This window comes from Dipodomys merriami, unplaced genomic scaffold (assembly GCF_024711535.1).
Source record: "Dipodomys merriami isolate MVZ:Mamm:240054 unplaced genomic scaffold, mDipMer1.0.p SCAF_1, whole genome shotgun sequence".
NCBI classification, from domain to species: domain Eukaryota; kingdom Metazoa; phylum Chordata; class Mammalia; order Rodentia; family Heteromyidae; genus Dipodomys; species Dipodomys merriami.
The window spans coordinates 135733825-135755858 of NW_027202270.1; the positions used below are offsets into that span (position 1 = coordinate 135733825).

Sequence of the window (22034 nt, forward strand, 5' to 3'; positions counted from 1 at the left end):
GCCCAGTCTAGCGTAAACTACTCAGGGGCTTCAAAGTCTGGTTGGCTGGCTGGTAGCCACTGTTTAGGAAGAAAATGAGATTCAGATTTTAGGGCACAGGCTGCAGAAGGAGTTTTCTGAGCACAGTCTTGCACAAGTGCTTGGAGGGGTGTGGATATCAGATGTTTTCCTCAGAAAGAAAGACATGAAGCTAATTTGGGCCTTCTTAAAATGCGGGGAGCTGCCATGTGGAGGGCAGCATAAGATGGTATGCTGACCACCGCTTTCTTTTAGTACCCAATTCGTCACTGAGCGTAATGCAGCTGAGGGCATGTCGTTCAACTTCCTTCAGGCCTTTAGAACACTCCTGGTAATCAGATTTGACCCTCACCGTGGGGCCTCCGCCATGCATCTTAAGAGCCCTGACAGTGGCAACGAGCACCACAACGTGAGGGCGGAGTCCAGAGTAGCGGCATTTGATGTTAAAGAACTTTTCCATTCCAATGTCTGCTCCAAACCCTGCTTCAGTCACTGTAAGAAAGAAGGAGCAATTATAAAAATGCCATTCCACTCTCTGTTCAACACATTAATAGTAACAGTAAGATTATTATTATTATTTTTTAATGCCATTCCAACTCCCCAGGTTCTGAGAGGAAAAACAGGATCCACTCATTGATGTCAGAAAATCCTCACCTACAAAGCCTTCTGGGCCAACAAGTTTGAGTGCGATCCGGTCTGCAATGATAGAAGAATTGCCATGCGCGATGTTGGCAAAGGGTCCTGCATGAACGAACACTGGAGTGCCCTGTAGAAACCAGGCCATGGGAGGCGAAACTGTCAAAATGGAGGTTGGGGGTGGGAAATCACAAAACCAATGGTAGAGAACTCAGTGGGAATTTCAAAGACAATTTCCCCCAGGGAAGACACAAAACCACTTCTTTTGGCAATGCTGTGATCAAACCCAGGCCCTTGTGTATGTGAGGCATATGCTCTACCATTGAGCTATATTCCCAGTCCTAAAGCCACCTATTTGATAGCTCAGTGCTGTCCCAATTGTAACTATAAGAACAAATGAGCAATAGAAAATAATTCTGTTTTATAACCCCTCTCTTCTGAATGTAGAGCAGCATTCTGGAACACAGGAGTTACTCTTCTCACCTCTAATGTCTGCATAAGATTGGGCTTGATTGCATCCTTCATCAGCACGGTCAGTGCGCCGCTCACTCCCTACAAAACACACACATGAAGCATCTGCTCATACTAGCAGGAACCAACAGTCCATATTCTAGGTCTTCTCTCCATTCTGGACAGTTAGTATTTTTGCCGGAACTTAGACCATTAAGTTTTTTCCCCTTGGAAACACTGAGAAAATGCTGGCTATTTTAAGGAAGGAAAACAAGTAGAATAAAAACGGCATTCATATGCATTTTCTGAAAAGGCAATGTAACTGTGGAAACAAATGTCTCAATCAAGCTCTGTTGATGACTGATATGGGGAATCCACTTAAAAATGAGTATAGAGCACAGATGTGCTGGTTCCCAGAGTGCTGAGTTATTTGTAACTTTGGTATCTGGGCCGGAGATAGATACAAAGCAGATTCAATATGTGTTTCCCATAGCTGAAACTAAGATACCACCCAGAAGTTCAATTCCACTCTTATATAGCAGGTATCTTTTAAGTCATCCAAACAAATTAGTGACAAAGTAAGATAACGCAATGGTTCTTCATTGGATAATAGATAATTGGGCGTAAAGCAATTTACATTCAGTATTAATGAATTTCTACATTTAAGGCTTGGGTATTAAAATTTGAAACACATAAATTGCTATACCACTATCACTATCACAGGCCAAGTATCTAGTCTGTGTTGACATAGATAGGCTTTAAAAAAAAAATTAAGGCCAGGAATAATGGTTTATGCCTGAAATTTCAGCTATACAGCAGGTGAAGATCAGAAGTTTCATGATTTGAGACCAGCTTAGGTAAAAAGTTATCTAAACTCACTCTCAATCAGCAAGCAAAAGAATGGTGGTGGTCTCCTGTCATCCTAGCTCCAAGCAAAGGCAAGAATCTATCAGAAAAATGGCTAAAAGCAAAAAATGGCTGGGGATATGATTCAACGCTTGCCAAGCAAGCAAGAGACTGAGTTTAAACCCTAATACCATCACCAAAGAAAAAAAGTTCATCTCTAAGATTTCTCATCACAAAACTCAAATGAACATAGTTAGTTCAGAAATAATACACAGGTCAAGAAACAGCCTGGAAGGACCATCAGCAAACTGGCCATTGAGCTGTTCCAAATAGAATTATCAGCAAGGAGGCATAGCCAACAAGCCTCAGGACAAAGGCCTCTGTCAGGGAGCTGAGAGTGGTGGGGAGGGGCCAGAAAAGTCAGCAAGAGAAGGCTTTACTTTTATAGGATTGGAGGTGTTCTCTGCAAACTGCAGTCTTATGCTTGCTGGGGGGAGATACTTCCAGGATGAAGGCATTATTCAAATTACCTGGAACTGGTGGTTCATTACTGGAACACACTACTGACTGATTATTCACTATGAAGAATGTTTTACAAAGTTCATAATCATCTTGTAATAAACAAAATTGTAATGAACTGATGAGTTCTAACAATAGACCGTGTGTGTGTGTGTGTGTGTGTGTGTGTGTGTGTGTGTGTGTGTGTGTGTGTGTGTGTGTGTGTGTGTGTGTGTGTGTGTGTGTGTGTGTGTGTGTGTGTGTGTGTGTGTGTGTGTGTGTGTGTGTGCCATAATTGGCCTTGAACTCAGGGCCTCAAGCTCTTGCTCGACTCCCATCTCCCACCTCACGGCTGGCACTCGACCATTTGAGTCACACCTCCATTTCTGGCTTTTTGCTTATTAACTGGTGATAAGTATCTCTTGGATTTATCTGCCAGAGCTGGCTTAGAACCTCGATCCTCAGCACTCAGCCTCCTGAGTTGCTAGGAGTCCAGGCATGAGCTACCAGCTCCTGGCTTCTAGCAACATCTTAAATATAGCAGAATTCTTGTTCTCAGTCACCACTAAGAAACCCTAAGACCATGGGCCCTCAAGTGTCACCCTGCTGGCATGGCCAGGCACTCACCAGATCTTCAGTAGTGATGGGTTCCCCTTTCTTACTGGATGCCACAACCATTTTGCCCAGTCTCTCTCTCATGTCTTCCAGAGAGCTAGTGAGAGCCAGGACAGCCATAATTTCACTGGCCACAGAGATATCAAACTGGGCCTAGAGGTAGAGAAAAAGATGAGAGCAGAACTTTGTGATAGCCAAGAAGCATTAATTACAATAGACATCCCTTTTGGCTTTTTAAGGTTTTAAGGTTTAAACATAGCTTGAAAGGATGAACTAGCAACGCACATAAGCACCTTAATGAAAAGAATTCTCCAATAGTAAAAACTGGCAATTATGGCTGGGAAGGTGGCTCAGTGGTAGAGCGCTTGCCTTGCATGCATGAGGCCCTGGGTTCGATTCCTCAGCACCACATAAGCAGAAAAAAAAAAAAAGCCAGAAGTGGCGCTGTGGCTCAAGTGGTAGAGTGCTAACCTTGAGCTGAAGAGCTGAGGGACAGCACCCAGGCCCAGAGTTCAGGCCCCATGACCGGACCCACCAAAAAAAAACCTGGCAATTAATGAGTCCACGACCTTGAGTAGTCAATTTTCAACACAATGCTCCAGTATGACCAATGACAATTATTTTCTCTCCAGGAAGACAGCTTTGAATGGTGGTTATGGTTTCCTATACTGAAGAGAAATACTGCCAAATGGCCACAAAAAGAAGCAAATTCCATCAATTTGAATGCAAGGACATTCACTTGAGGCTCTCCACCTCCAGGAAAAAATGCTGGGGGAAAAACACAGGTGACACATGGGATTTACTGCAAAAGCTGTCAGGAGTGCTTAGTACCACACCTACTCACTTCCATTTTAAAAGGGAGAAGGCAGAACAACACCTGGCAGTATCAGTCGTATGGGAGAGGATGGAGGAGGACAGAGCAGCAAACGCTAGTTCACATGAAGGAATTACTTGGGAAGGAACAAATAGTTACCGTCCGTGTGTATCCTTTCTCTGTTGGAGCCTGTCCAATGGTGATCTTCCTCAGGAATCTATCATTGGTATCCAACACTACCGAGGAAAGGGAAGATGCAGAACAATTTTTAAAAGCACTATTAAGTTGACCATGGTGGTACATACCTATAACACCAGCATTCTAGAAGACAAGGCAGGAGGATTGCAGCATGAGCTACACAGAAAAACCTTGTTGCAAACAACAACAAAAAACTGGACATGCTGGGCGCTGGTGGCTCACGCCTGTAATCCTAGCTACTCAGGAGGCTGAGATCTGAGGATCGCGGTTCAAAGCCAGCCTGGGCAGGAAAGACCGTGAGACTCCTATCTCCAATAAACCACTAGAAAACCAGAAGTGGCGCTGTAGCTCAAGTGGTAGAGCGCTCGCCTTGAGCTGAAGAGCTGAGGGACAGTGCCCAGGCCCAGAGTTCAAGCCCCACGACTGACAAAAAACAAAACAAAACAAAAAAAAACCTGGACATTGGTGGCCAAGACTATAATCCTAGCTACTTAGAGATCTGAGGATCAAAGCTTGAAGCCAAGGGCTAGGAAGGTGGCTCAGGGGTAGAGTGCTTGCCTTGCATGCACGAAGCCCTGGATTTGATTCCTCAGTACCACGATGAACAGAAAAAGCCAGAAGTGGCGCTGTGGCTCAAGTGGTAGATAGCCTTGAGCTGAAGAAGAGCTCAGGGACAATGCTCAGGTACAGAGTTCAAGCCCCTTGATTGATTACCCCCCCCTCCCAAAAAAAGAGCTTGAAGCCAGCCCTGGCAATAAAGTCTATTTGACTTTTAATTCCAATTAACCAGCAAAAAGCCAGAAGTGGAACTATGGCTCAAGTAGTAGAGCCCTAGCTTTGGGCAAAAAAGCCAAGCAAAAGTATGAAGCCCTGAGTTTGAGCCTAAGTACCAGAACACACATACAAAAAAAAAAAAAAAAAAAAAAAAAAAGGAAAGAAAAAAGTAAAAGAAAGGAAGGGAAGAACCAAAGAGCTAAAGGAGTGATAGAGTTTTAAGGCAACAAGTCATTTAATGATGGACTGTTAAATTAAAATGGATGATCAAAGTCAAATATGAATTAAAAATAATATTTAACTGTTATTTATAGGATTAAATATTGCATATATTATTCTATAAGCATATTCTAGATATCATCCATGTTATTCCATCTATCTCCATAAATATATAGAAATATCTATATTATATATAGAAATATCTATATATTGTCAATATATAGATAGATTTATACATTTTTCATTTTTCTTATGAATTTATTTATAATGTTGATACTTAGACAAGGTAATGGTAACTCTTGGGGAGAAACTATGGACCAATTTACAGTTTACCAATATACAATTTACCAATATACAGTTGCAAATATTTTAAGTTAATCTAACAGAGAGAATCATAGTATGTTAAAACATAATGGGCCATGAGCTGATGGATTTAGACCAGAAATATAATCATTCTTTAACATGGGGAAATAAAACCAGAAAAAGTATGGAACGCTTCACGAATTTGAGTGTCATCCTTGCACAGGGGCCATGCTAATCTTCTCTGTATTGCTCCAATTTTAGTATATGTGTTGCCAAAACAAGCACTGATATATATATTTTTTTTGGGGGGGGGCTAGTCCTGGGGCTTGAACTCTGGGCCTGGCCACTGTCTCTGAGCTCATGTTTGCTCTAGGCTAGCATTCTACCACTTGAGCCACAGTGCCACTTCTAGCTTTTTCTGTGATTAATTGGAGATAGGAGTCTGGTGGACTTTCCTTCCCAGGCTGGCTTAGAACCACAATCCTCAGATCTCAGCCTCCTGAGTAGCTAGGAATAAATATATTATAGATATTTTCTATAGAGAAATATCTATATAGAAATGTTTTTATGGGGCTGGGAAGGTGGCTCAGTGGTACAGTGCTTGCCTTGCATGCATGAGGCCCTGGGTTTGATTCCTCAGTACCACATGAGCAGAAAAAGCCAGAAGTGGTACTGTGGCTCAAGTGGTAGAGCACTAGCCTTGAGCTGAAGAGCTGAGGGACAGACAGCGCCCAGACCCAGAGTTCAAGGCCCATGACCGACAAAAAAAAAGAAATGTTATTTATTTATTTATTTTGTCAGTTGTAGGGCTTGAACTCAGGGCCTGGGTACTGTCCCTGAGCAATCTTTGCTCAAGGCTAACACCTTACTTCTTTGAGCCACAGCACCACTTCCAGTTTTTTGGGTGTTAATGGGATATGAGTCTCAAGGACTTTCCTGCCTTGGCTGGTTTTGAATCAGTCTCCTGTGTAGCTAAGATTATAGGTGTCAGCCACTGGTGCCTGGCTTAGAAATGGCTTTTAAAGCAAAGGAATATGACTAGCTGAGTTTTATTCCTTCTAGATAATTCCTTCTAGATAATTCAAACAATTAAGTCTGTAATATAGTTGAAAGCACATTCTATAATAGCAGAAAAATAGAGCAGTTCACACTTTTTAAAGGCTTGTTCTATGGGTGACTCATAACCTTATACCCTGAGACACAAGAGCCATCAACTTAAGAGTGTGCAAATGCCATTGGCAACAAGCAAGTTAACAGGCTTGGTCTTTCCTGCAGCACATTCTAGTCTGATGACAGTACCTATCCAACAGGATAACCTTGGAAAAAATGGCAAATATCAGCCAACTAACAACTAACTAATCCTAACCCGACCTCAAAGAACTGACCATGGCTAATATTTTAGTGTGTTCTTCCTTTTAACTTTTTTTTGATGTACAGTAGAATAGAAAAGGTATTTGATCTTGATGCAGGGTTCCTGGCAAAATTTCCTAGAATCCTTGGAATTTCAATAGTGAAAGAAGTGCCAGGTTATTCAACACAAACCCTTTTTAATCACACTAAGACATATGTTAATGAGGTGATTTAGATCCTTGAAAGCCTTTGGAGGGTTTCTACTTCATTAGTCACCTGACAGACCAAGCAAGTGGTTAGAGGGTTTGGAACTTTCAGTCCTATCTCAAAGTCTGGAGAGAGGACTGCAGGGGCAAGATTCAGACATAGAAAGATTCTATGCACATCTTCCACCAGCTATTCCTGTAGTAAAGCAGAAGATATCTGGAAAGCCTTTCCCTGAGTATTGGAGCTACCAAGTAGCTGGACCTGAGAAGGTTGTAAGTCTCCAATTTATAGCCAGAAGCACAGGGACTGGCTTGGAAGTCAGGACTGGTGTTGGAAGTGGGGTGAACTTGTGAGACTAAGTCCCTAAGGCAGTGTCAGAACTGACATAAAACTGTTGCAAACCCAGTGGGTCTTCCTGAGACATCTGGTATGAGGAGTGAAGAACTGAAAAGAGAGGACACAGAACTTTCCACTTCACTATGACCAGATTCCAAACAACAAAATGGGTTCACACTCTAAATGGATCAAAGAGATTACAATTTTTTTGGTAATAAAAAATGACTTTGGACTCTCAATTCTCTTGCCTCAAGCCTCCTGGGTGCTAAAATTACCACACTCGCTAAGAAGCATTTTTTTTTTTTTTTTGTCAGTCATGGGGCTTGAACTCTGAGCCTGGGTGCTATCCCTGAGCTCTTCAGCTCAAGGTGAGTGCTTTACCACTTGAGTCACAGTGCCATTTCCAGTTTTCTGGTGGTTAATTGGAGATAAGAGTCTCACAGACTTTGCTGCTGGCTTTGAACTGAGATCCTTAGATCTCAGCCTCCTGAGTAGCTAGGATTATAGGTGTGAGCCACTGGCACCTGGCAAGAAGCATTATTTCTCTCTCTCTCTCTCTCTTTTTTTTTGTCGGTCGTGGGGCTTGACCTCTGGGCTTGGGCGCTGTCCCTGCGCCCTTCAGTTCAAGGTGAGCGCTCTACCGCTTGAGCCACAGCGCCACTTCCAAGAAGCATTATTTTTAAGACATGTGATAATTTGCCAAGTTTCTTTCCATAAATTCTATAATTATTTAAGATCCATGAGCAGCGTCTTCGGCAGTGCTCTTAAGTGAAGGATATAATCTGTTGAAGACGCTTATTAGTTTCCCCAAACTATGATGTCTAGTTTCCTGTAACTCATTTTTCTATATAAAATAGTAGGTGCACTCTTTTGTTCATTTTTCATTTTCTTTTTGGTCTCTGCTACCTTAGAAAACATGAACATGCACACACACACACACACACACACACACACACACACACACACACACACACACACACAGATGGAAAAATAGCTGGGCATGCTTGGCACACATCTATTATCCTCACAGAAAGAGAGAGAGATAATTTTCCAGATGGGTCTTTAGCTTATTCCTTATAAAATATTACTACCGAAACAAAGGAGAATTACCATTGTGGTTTGAGACATTAAGAGTGTCATATTTTTTCTGCTGAGGGTGTGGCTCAAGTGGCACAGCACTTGTCTAGGCCCTGAGTGCAAACTTCAGTAGAGAAAAAAAAGTGTCAGTTTTAAAAATGCCATTCCAGTTACCATGCCAATAAAAACTAGAAAAACATTCAGTAATCTGGCCTTTAGCTACATTTACATTACTAGACGAAGTTTCTTCTCTGCCGTGACATAAAATAGATGGGTACTGTTGGTACAAAATAAATCTCAAAGCTATGCTAATTGTACAGATAGAAAAAGCAACATATGGCGGTGAAACCGGCGGCTCACTCACTAATTGCTAAGTACTTAAACCTTGCAGGCTACCTAATTTGTTACAGGAGAATTTTCTTAAATAAGGTAAAAAATGTTTAGGTAAGCTGCAGAGCCATAAGAAAAATGAAGTCATGGATGCCAGGCAAATGTTCTGAGCAGCAAGGGCACATAATTCCAAGTGAATAAATAATAGCTCCACTTCATGACAACTTGAACATTTTTTGATTTATGCATGAGCCTCCTTGAAACCACCTTCACCCTAATCAACACTGAACAGCCAGCAAAAAATGTTCAACCAAGAAAGACTGATAGGGGCTGATAAGGAGAGGCATTAACAGGCATGAGGAAAACGTGCCTTCATCATCTTGGTCATTTGTTAGCCATGAAACATTGACCCACATTTCAACAAGCTATCCGGAGGGTGTGGGGGTATGATATAGCCAAGACACACGGGGTCCTGTCTGCTGCTCAGGTACCTCTTTGCCAAGTTATGGTTTCTGGGTCAATATCCAATCTTGCAAATTTGTTTATCTCTTCGTCTGTCAATGTGGTAGGATCTGTCTTCTCAATGCCTAGTCTCTAAAGAAGAAGGAATTAAAACACAGTAAGAGAAACAAGTAGAAATATCAAAACAAAACTGAATCTCTACACTGATTCCTTACTGGAATACAAACCACCTTTTATTGAGAAGGGCAATGGCAGTCCCTGGGCTAAGCGTGCATGGCAGCTCCTAGTCACATGTCACACGTGTCCTAAGGCATTATGCACATTTGTCTTTGAAACTGAACACCAGAGACATTTCCTTACCCAGCCCTAAAAGACCACAGATTTCAACAAGTGTTATTATAAGGAACTTCCCAAGTCACCAAGCCAAATACGTTGAAAGGCAATTACACATAGCTTTTTAAATTGAGAAGCCTAATTTAAATGAAATTTTATGAAGGGCAGAAATGACTATTGATCAATAAAAATCAATGCAATCACTTTTACATGCTTTTTATGTGCTGTTGTACTCTTGCTGACTCCTTATTGTTTCAAAAGGCATAAAAAGGGTTTCCATTATCCTCATGGAATTTAGAAATCCTATTTACAGTCTGCAGGTCATGTCCCTAAATGGAAAATGCCTGCAAAATATGTTCCTCTTTTCTTGTAACTCCTGGTGGCTTTGACCAGCAAGATCTTCTCTGCCCACAGCTGGCATCCTGTGCTAGTCAGACTTGTCCTGAAACCTCACAGATGTATGCTTCCAGAGCTGGCTGCTCACGGCCTTCAGACAGCCTATGAACCTAGAGCACGACACTGCTCACGGAAACCATCAAACCTTCAGTCACCTTGCCAAAAATCTGCCATTGGCAACCCACTTTCCACTGAGCACCCTGTATGCATCATGGTGAAATGATGCAATGGGACCGCCTGGGAGAGAGGGAGGGAAGGAGGCCTGGTTCGAGTTCTATCTCTAGTTAGAACTGAGGACTACAGGTAGTCTCTCTAATGGTATACTAGGGATACTGGAGACTTGGGCAAGGTATTTGGTTTAAAATTCTAGAGAGATCCTCTCCTCTCCACAAAGACTGCTGTAATGAAGAGTAACTACTGATTTGCCTGATGTATAGGATTTATGAGTGAGCATACAAACCCAATATCAGCCAAGGAAGATTAAATAGCTTCAAGACCAGTTGTGCTCAATAGTTCAAACACAAATATAGATAGAACTGTAACCAATTACAGCAATGTGCCCATCTGGGTAAGGGGAGCTCATGACACTATTCTTGTAGCATCAAACTATAAAGTTGCAGGAGTGAAGGGCAGTTCAGTGGTAGAACAGTGTACACACACACACACACACACACACACACAAAGTTATAAAGAATTAAACTATTATTGGCCCCAAGCAGTACATAGTATTTATTGAATGCTTACATGTGTGATGCTGACCAAAAAAGACACATGCATCTTTCCTTCCTTCTATAGTAATATATATAAATGCATCTTTGAATTTCAACTACATCCTCTACCAACTCCCTTTGCCATCCGCTATGTGTCCGCAAGCACTGCAGTGCTGTGCTTCTGAGAATGTCTTACAAATGGAAGTGTACACTACACAACTTCCGGAGACCGGCATCATCCACGCAGGGTGGCCTCTCATACTGATCCAAGTTGCTTTGTCTATCAGTAACTCATTACTTTATATTGGACGGATGTAGTATATTCCTCTATTAAAGGGCATTTAGATTACTCTCAGATTTTGGAAATTATTCATAGAGACACTAAAAATATTCCAATAGAGATTTTTTATGTGACCATAAATTTTCATTTTTCTTGGATAAAAGCTAAGGAGTGAAATTTCTGGGTAAATTTCTGGTAAATTTCTGGTAAAGTGTACACGGAATGGCTTTGCATTTGCTGTAGAAAGTCATAGTACAAAAGCAATCACTAACTCCTTACCAAAGTCCTTTGTCTTTGGTGGGAAAGGTTAAGTATTACTGGCTTCATTTTATACATGAGTAAACTGAGAGACAAGTCACATAACAAATTGGCTTAAGATCCTAATGTTGGGGAGTACAGAGGCTCAAACTAAGGGCTCTGTATTATCACAGTGGCATCCTGACTTATCCACATTATAATACATCAGGCAGTGCGCAGTGGCTCACACCTATAATCCTAGCTATGCAGGAAGATCATGGCTCAAGGCCACCCTGAGGTGGGCCCTGTGCCTAAGCTCTTCAACTCAAGGTTAGCGCTCTACCACTTGAGCCACAGCACCACTTCCAGCTTTTCTGCTTATGTGGTACTAAGGAATCGAACCCAGGGCCTCATGCATGCAAGGCAAGCACTCTACCACTGAGTCACCTTCCCAGCCCCAGCAAGACCTTATCTTAAAAAAATAAAGAAAAAAAAAGGCTGAGAGTATAGATCAAATGGTAGAGCATCTGCCTTGGAAATGCAAATGTCTTATAAATGTACTGAGTTCAAGTTCTAGCATCACCTAAACAAATAAAGTAACCACCTGTAATTCAGAAATAAATGAGAAAAGAAACAGAACCACTGATCTTTGTCACCTACGATTAGACTATGATTATTGGGTTTTGGTTTTGTTTTTGTGCCAGTCATGGGTCACAAAGCAAGGTAGATCAGGGAATTAAATGAGGAAGAGATGCCATGGAGTAGCCACTAAGTTTGTAATGTTTTTCTGCTCGAAGGTAGTGGGTAAATTGTTCTCTGTGCCTACTTATCTGATATAGTGGTGTGTGTGTGTGTGTGTGTGTGTGTGTGTGTGTGTGTGTGTGTGTGTGTGTGTGTGTGTGTGTGTGTGTGTGTGTGTGTGTGTGTGTGTGTGTGTGTGTGTGTGTGTGTGTGTGTGTGTGTGTGTGTGTGTGTGTGTGTGTGTGTGTGTGTGTGTGTGTGTGTGTGTGTGTGTGTGTGTTGGTACTGGAGCTGGACCCCACAGTCTGGATGTTGTCCTTTAGTTTTTCTGCTCACGGCTGGCATTCTACACCTTGAGCCATGGCTCTACTTCCGGTGTTTTGTGTTAACTGGAGTTAAGAGTCTCACAAACTCTCAGAAAACTACTTGGGCTGGCTTCGAATTGCAATCCTCAAATCTTATGGTTCTGAGTAGACTATGATTATTGTTACAACTGGATCCAAAAACTAAGGTGAGTTTTACCCATTTATCACTTGCCAAATTCACAGACTAGCAAAACTTACGAAGAAAAAAAGCTTACCTGTAATCTTCGAATCTGGATATCAGAGAACTTTCTCACTCCATTTACTGATGGCACCAAACGATTAAAGAGAGCCTTCAAGAAAAGGAGAAAAATGGGCTTTTAAATGAGAGGAATCCCACTGTCTTGCTACCTGTAATAGCAACCTAGGGAACAAGGCTTAATTCAGGAGCTTCTGCCTTTTCAAAATTTCTCTTGCAGGCTAGGCGTAATGGTGCACACTTGTAGTCTTGGCTACTAGAGGGGCTGAGCTAGTCTGATTGCAAGTTTGAGGGCAGCCTAGATAACTTAGTGAAATCCTGTCTCAAAATGGAATAAAAAGGCTGGAGATACAGCACATCATGTACAAAGTCCTGGGTTTCATCCCCAGTACTGTAAAACAAACAAACAATCCTCTGCACTCTACCTTGTCTGTCTGAGTCAGTTCATGGAACATTCGAGCATCAATGGCTGCAGCAACGAGGTTGTTAGCGGCAGTGATGGCGTGGATGTCACCAGTGAGATGGAGATTAAACTGCAAAAGAACAGAAGCCATGTCAGTCTCCAGCTGATGAGTCTTTTCAACTCCATTCTATGGAGACCAAATCAAAGACTCCTGGCATCTGTCCTCAAAGCAATATCTCTCAAACACACAACTGGCAGTTTCTCCAAAATGACATGTCCAGAGAGCACAAGTACACCATGGGGATTAAGAGCCATGAGGATTATTGAGGACACACTCACATCCTTTAGCCAACGAGCAAGAGGAGGTGCACTGCAGCAGCTGCAGCTCCATGTTCATACATTGCTCGCATTTCTGTCGTTAGGACTTTGAACTCACTGTGGGCCAATGCTTCTCAATATCATGTTTCATTTGTTCACTGGCTTAAATGATTATTCCCACTGAAAGCCAGAATTTGAAACCAAGCAGTGTCACAATTCTATGAATTAAAATGTTTCCCCTTATGTTGCTTCTGTTCATAAGTTATTTCTTTAAGAGTTCTTCAAAACAAAAGTTTAATCTTGTTAGGCATGGTGGTACATGCCTATAATCCCAGCACTTGAAGGCTGAGGCAGGAAGATCTTGAGTGGAGTCAGCCTGGCCTAAATACTGACTAGAAGGCCAGACTAGATAGACTACATCGTGAGACTCAGTATCAAAAAAACCACAAAACTATGCCAGGCGCTGGTGGCTCACACCTATAATCCTAGCTATCGGGAGGCTGAGATCTGAGGGTCACAATTCAAAGCCAGCCAGAGTCTGTGAGACTCTTATCTCCAATTAACCACCAGAAAACCAGAAGTGGAGCCTGAAGCAAAAAAGCTCAGGGACAGCACCTGAGCCTTGTATTCAAGTTGCACAACCAAAATCAACAACAACAAAAAACTAAATTAAAACCAACCAGCCAAAAGATGCCCTCCCCCCCCCCCAAAAAAAAAACCCCCCACAAAACTTAATCTAATTCAGCCAAATCTGGACTACCTTACCTCTTCCATAGGAATGACCTGGGAATAGCCACCTCCTGCAGCGCCACCTAGGGGAACGATCAACCATAGGGACAGATGGTAAGTATGCTTCCATGATTTGGAATCCAAATAAAAACAAACTGATTTTTCTAACTATTAAGCATGTCATTTGTTTGCTTTTTTACAATCATTTGGATAGATTTGATTAAGAGTTTTATAATTTCCTTTACCATGCTAAAACACTTGATCTTGTTCATGCTGAATAGTTTCTCAATTGAGATCCCAGTTTAAATGACAAAACCATGAACACATGCATACATACCTACTCATTATCTTTAGAAATAGGTTCCCTGTGATTCCTAACATGTTAAAAGATCCAGCTGACAGTTACATAAAGGCAAGGCTGTTCAATTCCTACTCTTACAAAGCTACTCTGGTTAAAAAAAAAAAAAAGAGCAATATTGAAAGTACCCATGCCTCACACAGATTCCAATTCTTCTCAATTTAAGAGACATCGATTAGAAAACTAACTGCAAGGGCTGGGAAGGTGGCTCAGTGGTAGAGTGCTTGCCTTGCATGCATGAGGCCCTGGGTTCGATTCCTCAGCACCACATAAGCAGAAAAAACTGGAAGTGGCGCTGTGGCTCAAGTGGTAGAGCGCTAGCCTTGAGCTGAAGAGCTGAGGGACAGTGCCCATGCCCAGACTTCAGGCCCCATGACTGACAAAAAACAAAAAAGAAAGAAAACTAACTGCAAGTGTTTCATCAGGATTATCAACAAAAGGCCCAGTTCAATTCAAACCATATCATTGGTGAGACACATGTGAACTTGGAGCACAGCTTTCATTTTTGTGAGGCAGAGGCCAGGCAATGAGGGAATTTGCAAGAGGAAAAGGAGACCAATGGGTTCAGTAAGCAGCACAGGGGCAGGGCTCCTTCACGTTCAAAACCAGACTGAAGTCTGTACCTTCACAAAGTTGGCAGGAGAGCAGGTGGACCAGGTGTCAACCTTTGCAGTAATTACTGGAATAATACAATGCGATACCCTGTCACTGAGCCAATAATAAAGCTAACTCCAAGAACCTTTGATAATTAATAAACACAGTTTTGATTACAAGGGCATGTTTGGAGCTAGGTTCATAGCTCAGGGGTAGTTGTCTTGTATGAATAAGGCCTTGGTGTTCAATACCAAATACCACAAAAATAAATAAATGTTCTGAAAAAATTTTTTTTTGTTTTTTGTTTTTGGGGTCCGGTCGTGGGGCCTGAACTCTGGGCCTGGGTGTTGTCCCTCAGCTCTTCAGCTCAAGGCTAGCGCTCTACCACTTGAACCACAGAGCCACTCCTGGCTTTTTTCTTTTTGCTTATGTGTTGCTGAGGAATTGAACCCAGGGCCTCAGGCATGCAAGGCAAGTGCTCTACCACTAAGCCACCTTCCCAGCTCCTGAAAAAAACTTTTTTAAACAAACAAAAAAAGAGCAGTGAAATGCCAATGGTTCACATTTATCATTCTAGTTACTCAGGAGGCTGAGATCTGAGGATCATGATTAAAAGCCAGCTGGTAAGATCTGTGAGATTCTACAATATACTCCCCAAAGCCAGAAGTAGAGCTCTGACGCAAGCCAGAGCTCTAGCCTTGAATAAAAGAAACTCAGGAATAGCACTCAGGCCCTGAGTTCAAGCCCCAGGACCAGCATGCCTGTGCATATGTGTACTTGCACGCACGCGTGGGCATGCACACACACACACACACACACACCTATTTACTTTCTAGATTAACAAGCTAGTGGCTCGTGCCTGTTATCTTAGTAACTCAAGAGGCTGGGATCTCAGATCAGAATCTCAGTTGGAAGTAAGTCCAGACAAGAAATTCTGAGATTCTTATGTCCAATTAACCAGCAAAAAGCTAAAATGGAGTTGTGGCTCAAGTGTTAGAGCACCAACCATGAGAGAAAAAGTTAAGGCACAGCTCCCAGGCCCTCAGTTTAAGCCCTAATACCAGCATACAGACACACAAAAGGATAGTAACACTATCTCATATGATAGAACAAAATGAAATACATATAAACTGGTTGGTATAGTATTTTGCACAAAGCAGTAAGAGTAGGCTTTTCTTTTTCCCGTCAGAGAGGAGAGCCCTGCCTGTGAGGCCTGTCTGTGTCTAGGCATCATCATGAACCAGTGCTAGCACTATCTCTTTTTTTTTTTTGGTCAGTCAAGGGGCTTGAACTTGGGGCCAGGGCATTGTCCCTGAACTTCTTTTGCTCAAGGCTAGCACTCTACCCCTTGAGCCATAGTGCCACTTCCAGCCTTTTCTGTGTATGTGGTACTGAGGAACTCAACCCAGGGCTTCATGCATGCTAGGCAAGCACTCTACCACTGAGCCAAATTCCCAGCCCACCTATCTTCATTGTTAATGTGATAGTAAACTACTAGGGTCAAACAGAGGCACCTCCAGTTGCATATTCCCCACCCAGGAGAATCGCTGTGCAATAGCAAAGTGACAGGAATAGGGGTGATGACATGAAATCACATATCAACTGTGTCACTACTGTGTGCTGTAAGAGGACCTTCCAGGCCTCCAGGGGAAATGAGGGCCCTAGAGGCCTCCCTGGGAAGGGTCTGGGTGGACTGAGGGGAGGCAGGCACTCTACCCAGTCTAGCCCAGCAAATACCTTTTATTCCAAAGGTTGGGCCTTGAGAAGGCTGTCGCACACAGGCGAAGACATTCTGATAGAGGTGGGCCCCAAGGGCTTGCACCAGCCCGATGGTGGTCGTGCTTTTTCCTTCTCCCAGGGGTGTTGGAGTTATTCTTCAACAGGAAAGCAAAAGAAGAAAAGGTTTATAGAACTGAGTTTTCCGAATCATGAAGTCAGATGCAGCACACCCCAGAGAATGACCTGCCCCCTGCTCCCGTGGGGGCATTTGGCATTTGCTCTCCATTAGCTCTTTCACTGATGGCTGGCCCTCTACTACTTGAATCGAACCCCCAGTCCTGCTTTTTGGCTATTTAATTGGAAATGGAATCTCCCAGACTTTCTGCCCAGCTGGCTTCAAATCACACCTTGGCTTTGAACCACAACCTCAGATCTCAACCTCGGTACTACTTTATTACAGGCGTGAGCACTTGGCAGAAAATGGGTCTTAATCTATACAAAAATAAAGATCAGGGGCTGGGAATGTGGCTTAGTGGTAGAATGCTTGCCTAGCATGCATGAAGCCCTGAGTTCATTTCCTCAGTACCACATCAACAGAAAAAGCCGGAAGTGGTGCTGTGGCTCAGTTGGTAGAGTGCTAGCTTTGAGCTAAAGCAGGTCAGGGACAGTGCCCAGGCCCCAAGTTCAAGCCCCAGGCCTGGCAAAAAAAAAAAAAAAAAAAGGATCAGAGAAGGCATTGCTGTGGAAATAACTTCCTGATCTGTTCTTCTTAGCCATTAAAATGTTTCCACTCTTCTTTCCTTTTCTTTATGTATATGCCAGAACTGAGGCTTAAACACAGGGCCTGGAAACTGCCCCCTCAAGGTGGGTTCTCTAGTGCTTTGAGCCATAGCTCCACTTCTGGCTTTTTGGTGGTTAACTGGTATAAGTCTCTTGGACTTTCCTGCACAGACTGCCTTTGAACTACATTCCTCAGATCTCAACCTCCTAAGTAGCTAGGATTATAGGCACAAGCCACCAGTGCCCTGTTTCAACTCTTACTTCTTGTCTGTACTGGTTTGGCTTTGAAGTCACTAAGATTGGAACCTACTGCATTTAATTACAACACCTTTTTCCTTCGGGGAGGGCTTTGAGTACATCTATTTCCTCCCACTGACTCCTGTCTCCTGAGTTTTCTGTAGAGCAGCAAGCTCTGTGAACCTTAAATTCCAGTAACATAAATACCTCTACACCCTATCTTCAGGGAGGATTTGAATTTAGGGGCTCTTATGTTTCTCATGTTTAGCTGCTTTGTGAATTAAACTCTTTCATGCTTTCTGAGTGGAAGCCAGTCAGAGATGAGTCTTGTATGGGAATGCTATATCTAAAAGATGAATCAAGACTGGCCACCATCTGCTATTAATATCAGAATTTATAAACTTGCCTCAAAAAAAAGGGTAGCTAGGAATTAGCATTAATTATTCAGACTGGACTACAGTTCTTACAGTTTCCTACTGCTGGCTATTCTCACGCCTGGCCCCATGACCCCCCATGTGTTGTTCTCTCCCTGTAAGTTCTTCCTCTGCCCAAAATCTATATATATAGGTCTTTTCTATAACTCAGCTCCAATCTTACCTGTCAACATTCCTAATGTTGACACTTACTGTACCCTCCATAGAGCCTCTTAAACCACTTGGATCCATACACACACTTTATCTAATGACACAACATTGTAGGGGAGGGAAATTATTTTCTCCTTTTACCCCCAGAGCTTTTAGCTGGGATCCCTATAGTGAAAGATAAACCAGCAAGAAAAGATGCACAAGTATAATCTCAGCAGTCAGGAGGCTGAGGCAGGAGGATTGAGAATTTCAGGCCAACCTTGACTATATGGTAAGTTCAAGGCCAGCTTGGAATATACAACAAAACTCTGTCTCTTAAAAAAAGAAACAGGCCAGGCACCTAGTTACTGAGGAGGCTGAGATCTCAGGATTGTGCTTCAAAGCCGGCCTGTGAGTCTCTTATCTCCAATTAACAACCAAAAAACCAGAAGTGGCGCTGTGGCTCAAGTGGTAGAGCACTCGCCTTGAGTTGAAGATTTCAGGGATAGTGCCTAGGACCAGAGTTCAAGCCCCACAACCTACAAAAAAAAAAAAAAAGAGAAAGAAACAGAAAAAAGAAAAAGCCAAAAGTGCTATAAGACATCTCTCTAAGAGTTTTAGTCATAATTAAAAAGAACAAAACAGGAATCTTTAACTCCCATGCATGAGGAAGAAGAAATGTTTTCTCCCTTTTTCTTTCTTTGTCAGTTATGGGGCTTGAACTCAGGGCCTTGGGACTGTACCTCAGCCACTTTGTGCTGCAGGCTAATGCTCTACCAATTGAGTCACAGCACCATTTCCAGTTTTCTTTGTGGTTAAATGGAGATAAGAGGGAGATAAGGGTCTCACAGGGACTTTTTTGCCCAGACTAGCTTGGAACTGTGATCCTTAGATCTCAGCCTCTTGAGTAGCTAGGATTACAGGCATGTGTCACCAGTGCCTGGCTTGCTCCCTTTTTCTGTTTCTCCCTACTTGAACTCTGTTGCACTAAAATAAATTCTTGCTAAAGCTTAAAAAACAAAACAAAACTATTATACTTTAGGGTCATGGGACTTGAACTCTGGACCTGGGCGCTGTCCCTCAGCTTTTCAGCTCAAGGCAAGTACTCTACCACTTGAGCTACAGAGCCACTTCCGGTTTTCTAGTGGTTTATTGGAGATAGGAGTCTCATGGTCTTTCCTGCATGGGCTGGTTTTGAACCTCAGATCTCAGCCTCCTGAGTAGCTAGGATTACAGGCGTGAGCCACCGGTGCCTAGCTTTATTATACTTTAGTTCTTACCGTACAAAGCAAATATATTCACTTTTCACTTCCTTATTGAAAATATTATAATTTCAGTTTCTCAAAAACTATCTTGCGCATCTATAATTCAATCACTCAGAGGCTGAAAAAGATCATCATGAGTTTAAGGCCAGCCTGGGCTACATACATAGCAAGATCTTGTCTCAATAACAAGGCATAATGGACTGGGAAGGTAGCTTTGTGGTAGAGTGCTTGCCTAGCATGCATGAGGCCCTAGATTTGATTCTTCAGTACCACATAAACACAAAAAGCTGGAAATGGTGCTGTGACTCAAATGCTAGTGTGCTAGCCTTAAGCAAAAGAAGCTCAGGGACAGCACCCAAACCCTGAGTTCAAGCCCCAGGATTGGCAAAAAAAAAAAAAAAAAACCCAAAACAACAACAACAAAACAAGGCAGCAGCTGGGTGCTGGTGGCTCACGCCTGTAATCCTAGCTATTTAGGAGGCTGAGATCTGAGGATCACAGTTCAAAGCCAGCCCAGGCAGGAAAATCTGTAAGACTGATCTCTAATAAACCACCAGAAAACTGGAACTGGTGCTGTGGCTCAAGTGGTAGAACGCTTGCCTTGAACTGAAAGAACTCAGAGACAGGGCCCAGGCCCAGAGTTCAAGCCCTGTGACAGACAAAAAAAAAAAAAGTAAATAAAATAAAATAGCTGGGCGCTGGTGGCTCATGCCCATAATCCTACTCAGGAGGCTGAGATATGAGGATCACAGTTCAAAGCCAGCCCAGGCAGGAAAGTTCGTGAGACCGACAAAATAAATAAATTTTTAAAAATAACAAGGCAGGGAAGGATCCGGTGGGGGGAGGCAGGGGAGGGTATGGAAAGGGATGGGAAGGGGAAACAAAGGAGGAGGCAACAATACTTGATAAGAAATGTACTCATTATCTTGACCATGTAATTGTAACCTCTCTGTACGGTACTTTCACAATATAAATAAATAAATAAATAACAAGGCAACAACAAGCTAATTTTTGGGGTCAGGGGTGTAGCTCAGTAGTAGATCAATTGCTTAGTAAAGTAAAAAACAAAACAAAACAAAGCCAAAAACCCTACCTTTTATTTTTAACTTAGCGATGTATATCAGCAATAAAAATGACTGTTCAGAAGAGGCATTGATCGGGGCTGGGAAGGTAGCTCAGTGGTAGAGTGCTTGCCTTGCATGCATGAGGCCCTGGGTTCCATTCCTTAGGACCACATAAGCAAACAGAAAAAAGCTGGAAGTGGCGCTGTGGCTCAAGTGGTAGAGCGCTAGCCTTGAGCTGAAGGGCTGAGGGACAGTGCCCAGGCCCGGAGTTCAGGCCCCATGACTGGATCCCCCCCCCCAAAAAAAAAGAAGAGGCACTGATCTTGTTTAACATGCATGAAGCCCTGGGGTCGATCCTTCAGTGCCACATACACAGAAAAAGCCAGAAATGGTGCTGTGGCTCATGTGGTAGAGTGCTAGCCTTGAGCAAAAGAAGGTCCAGGGCAATGCCTAGGCCTTGATTTCAAGCCCCAGAACTGGTGAAAAAAAAAAAAAAAGGTCCTATCTGAAAACTGAACTATTTTACTATGTTACTTTGACCAATTTTCTCATCTGTGTCTTCTACTCTTATTTACCTCACAGGGTTTCTGTAAGGATCAATAAACTGCTAAAGCCAAATTAAGGGTACCTCTACCGATGCAGACTAAATGCAAATATAGCCACCAATGACAGCACTAGGATGAGTTAAACAAGAGCAGATGCATACCCCGTCACCACCACATATTTCCCATCGGGCTGGTGCTTCAGGCGCTCCAGTGCGGACAGCAGAACTTTGGCCTTCGTTTCACCATATAATTCTACCTCTTCTGAGAGCAGGCCAATTTCTCGAGCCAAGTTACCAATGGGCTTTGGTTTGCAAGAACGTGATATATCAATGTCACTTTTAAAAACACAGAAGACAGGTTATCAATCTTTATTCACTGACTTGAAACCCCCTCCCACCCACAGATGCACTTTCAGTAGGAGCAATACATATATATATACACACGCTTTCTGTCAGCTAAAAACCAGTAAGTCACAGGGTTAAAGGCTTTTTTTTAAAAATCGTACTGAAGGGTGAAGTCAGGGTCCTGTGCCTGCTAACTGGTGCTCTACCACTTGAATTACACCCAGCACAGCAATGAAGTTTTAAATCAAGAAAATTTCATTTTTACCTTGGAACAGGTGTCTTCAGGTTAAGGCTGTTATACTGGATTGTCCATTTTCCGGGTTTAAATTTCTCCAGGAAACGCTGTGCACTCTCGACTGTGCTCTAAGCAAAATGACATAACATAGAACTCAGAACAGGTGACTCCAGTTTCAAAATCCAGTTCACTCCAGTTCAGTCTCAAAATGAGCTGCTTCATTGTTATTTCCATCCAGTTCTAGGTTGAATCCACATGTACCTCCCACCATGCTCGGGGACGCTCGTCCCTTCCGGCACGAGTGAGTATGTCACAGACCATGCATACCAAAACAGACCTAGCCAAGGGAGCATGCCTCTGCTTTTCTGTTTTCGAAGTTACAGTATTTCCTCAATGAATGTGATTGATACTATTTTTCTCTTTTCCTTCCACAAATTCACTTTTTCTCTCTCTAACTTCTGTTAATGGTGTCTCCTGGCAGCCAAGTGG

At 42.7% G+C, this 22034-nt stretch overlaps 1 protein-coding gene and 1 non-coding gene across 3 annotated transcripts in view; both read right to left on the minus strand.

Moving 5' to 3' along the window:
• Positions 1-22034, minus strand: part of Mthfd1 (methylenetetrahydrofolate dehydrogenase, cyclohydrolase and formyltetrahydrofolate synthetase 1) — a 74151-nt gene that overhangs the window by 15861 nt on the left and 36256 nt on the right. For both annotated transcript variants that reach the window (XM_070031923.1, XM_070031930.1), the window contains exons 10-21: positions 21576-21673; positions 21128-21301; positions 16531-16667; positions 13878-13924; positions 12817-12924; positions 12411-12485; positions 9163-9265; positions 4037-4113; positions 3076-3216; positions 1138-1206; positions 673-784; positions 371-510 (exon numbers count right to left, since the gene is read on the minus strand). In XM_070031923.1, coding sequence (XP_069888024.1) covers positions 371-510; positions 673-784; positions 1138-1206; positions 3076-3216; positions 4037-4113; positions 9163-9265; positions 12411-12485; positions 12817-12924; positions 13878-13924; positions 16531-16667; positions 21128-21301; positions 21576-21673 — 1281 coding nt within the window. The remainder of the gene's footprint in view (positions 1-370; positions 511-672; positions 785-1137; positions 1207-3075; positions 3217-4036; positions 4114-9162; positions 9266-12410; positions 12486-12816; positions 12925-13877; positions 13925-16530; positions 16668-21127; positions 21302-21575; positions 21674-22034) is intronic.
• Positions 5550-5656, minus strand: LOC138835689 (U6 spliceosomal RNA). The gene has a single exon (XR_011374697.1). It is a non-coding gene; the product is annotated as a U6 spliceosomal RNA (small nuclear RNA).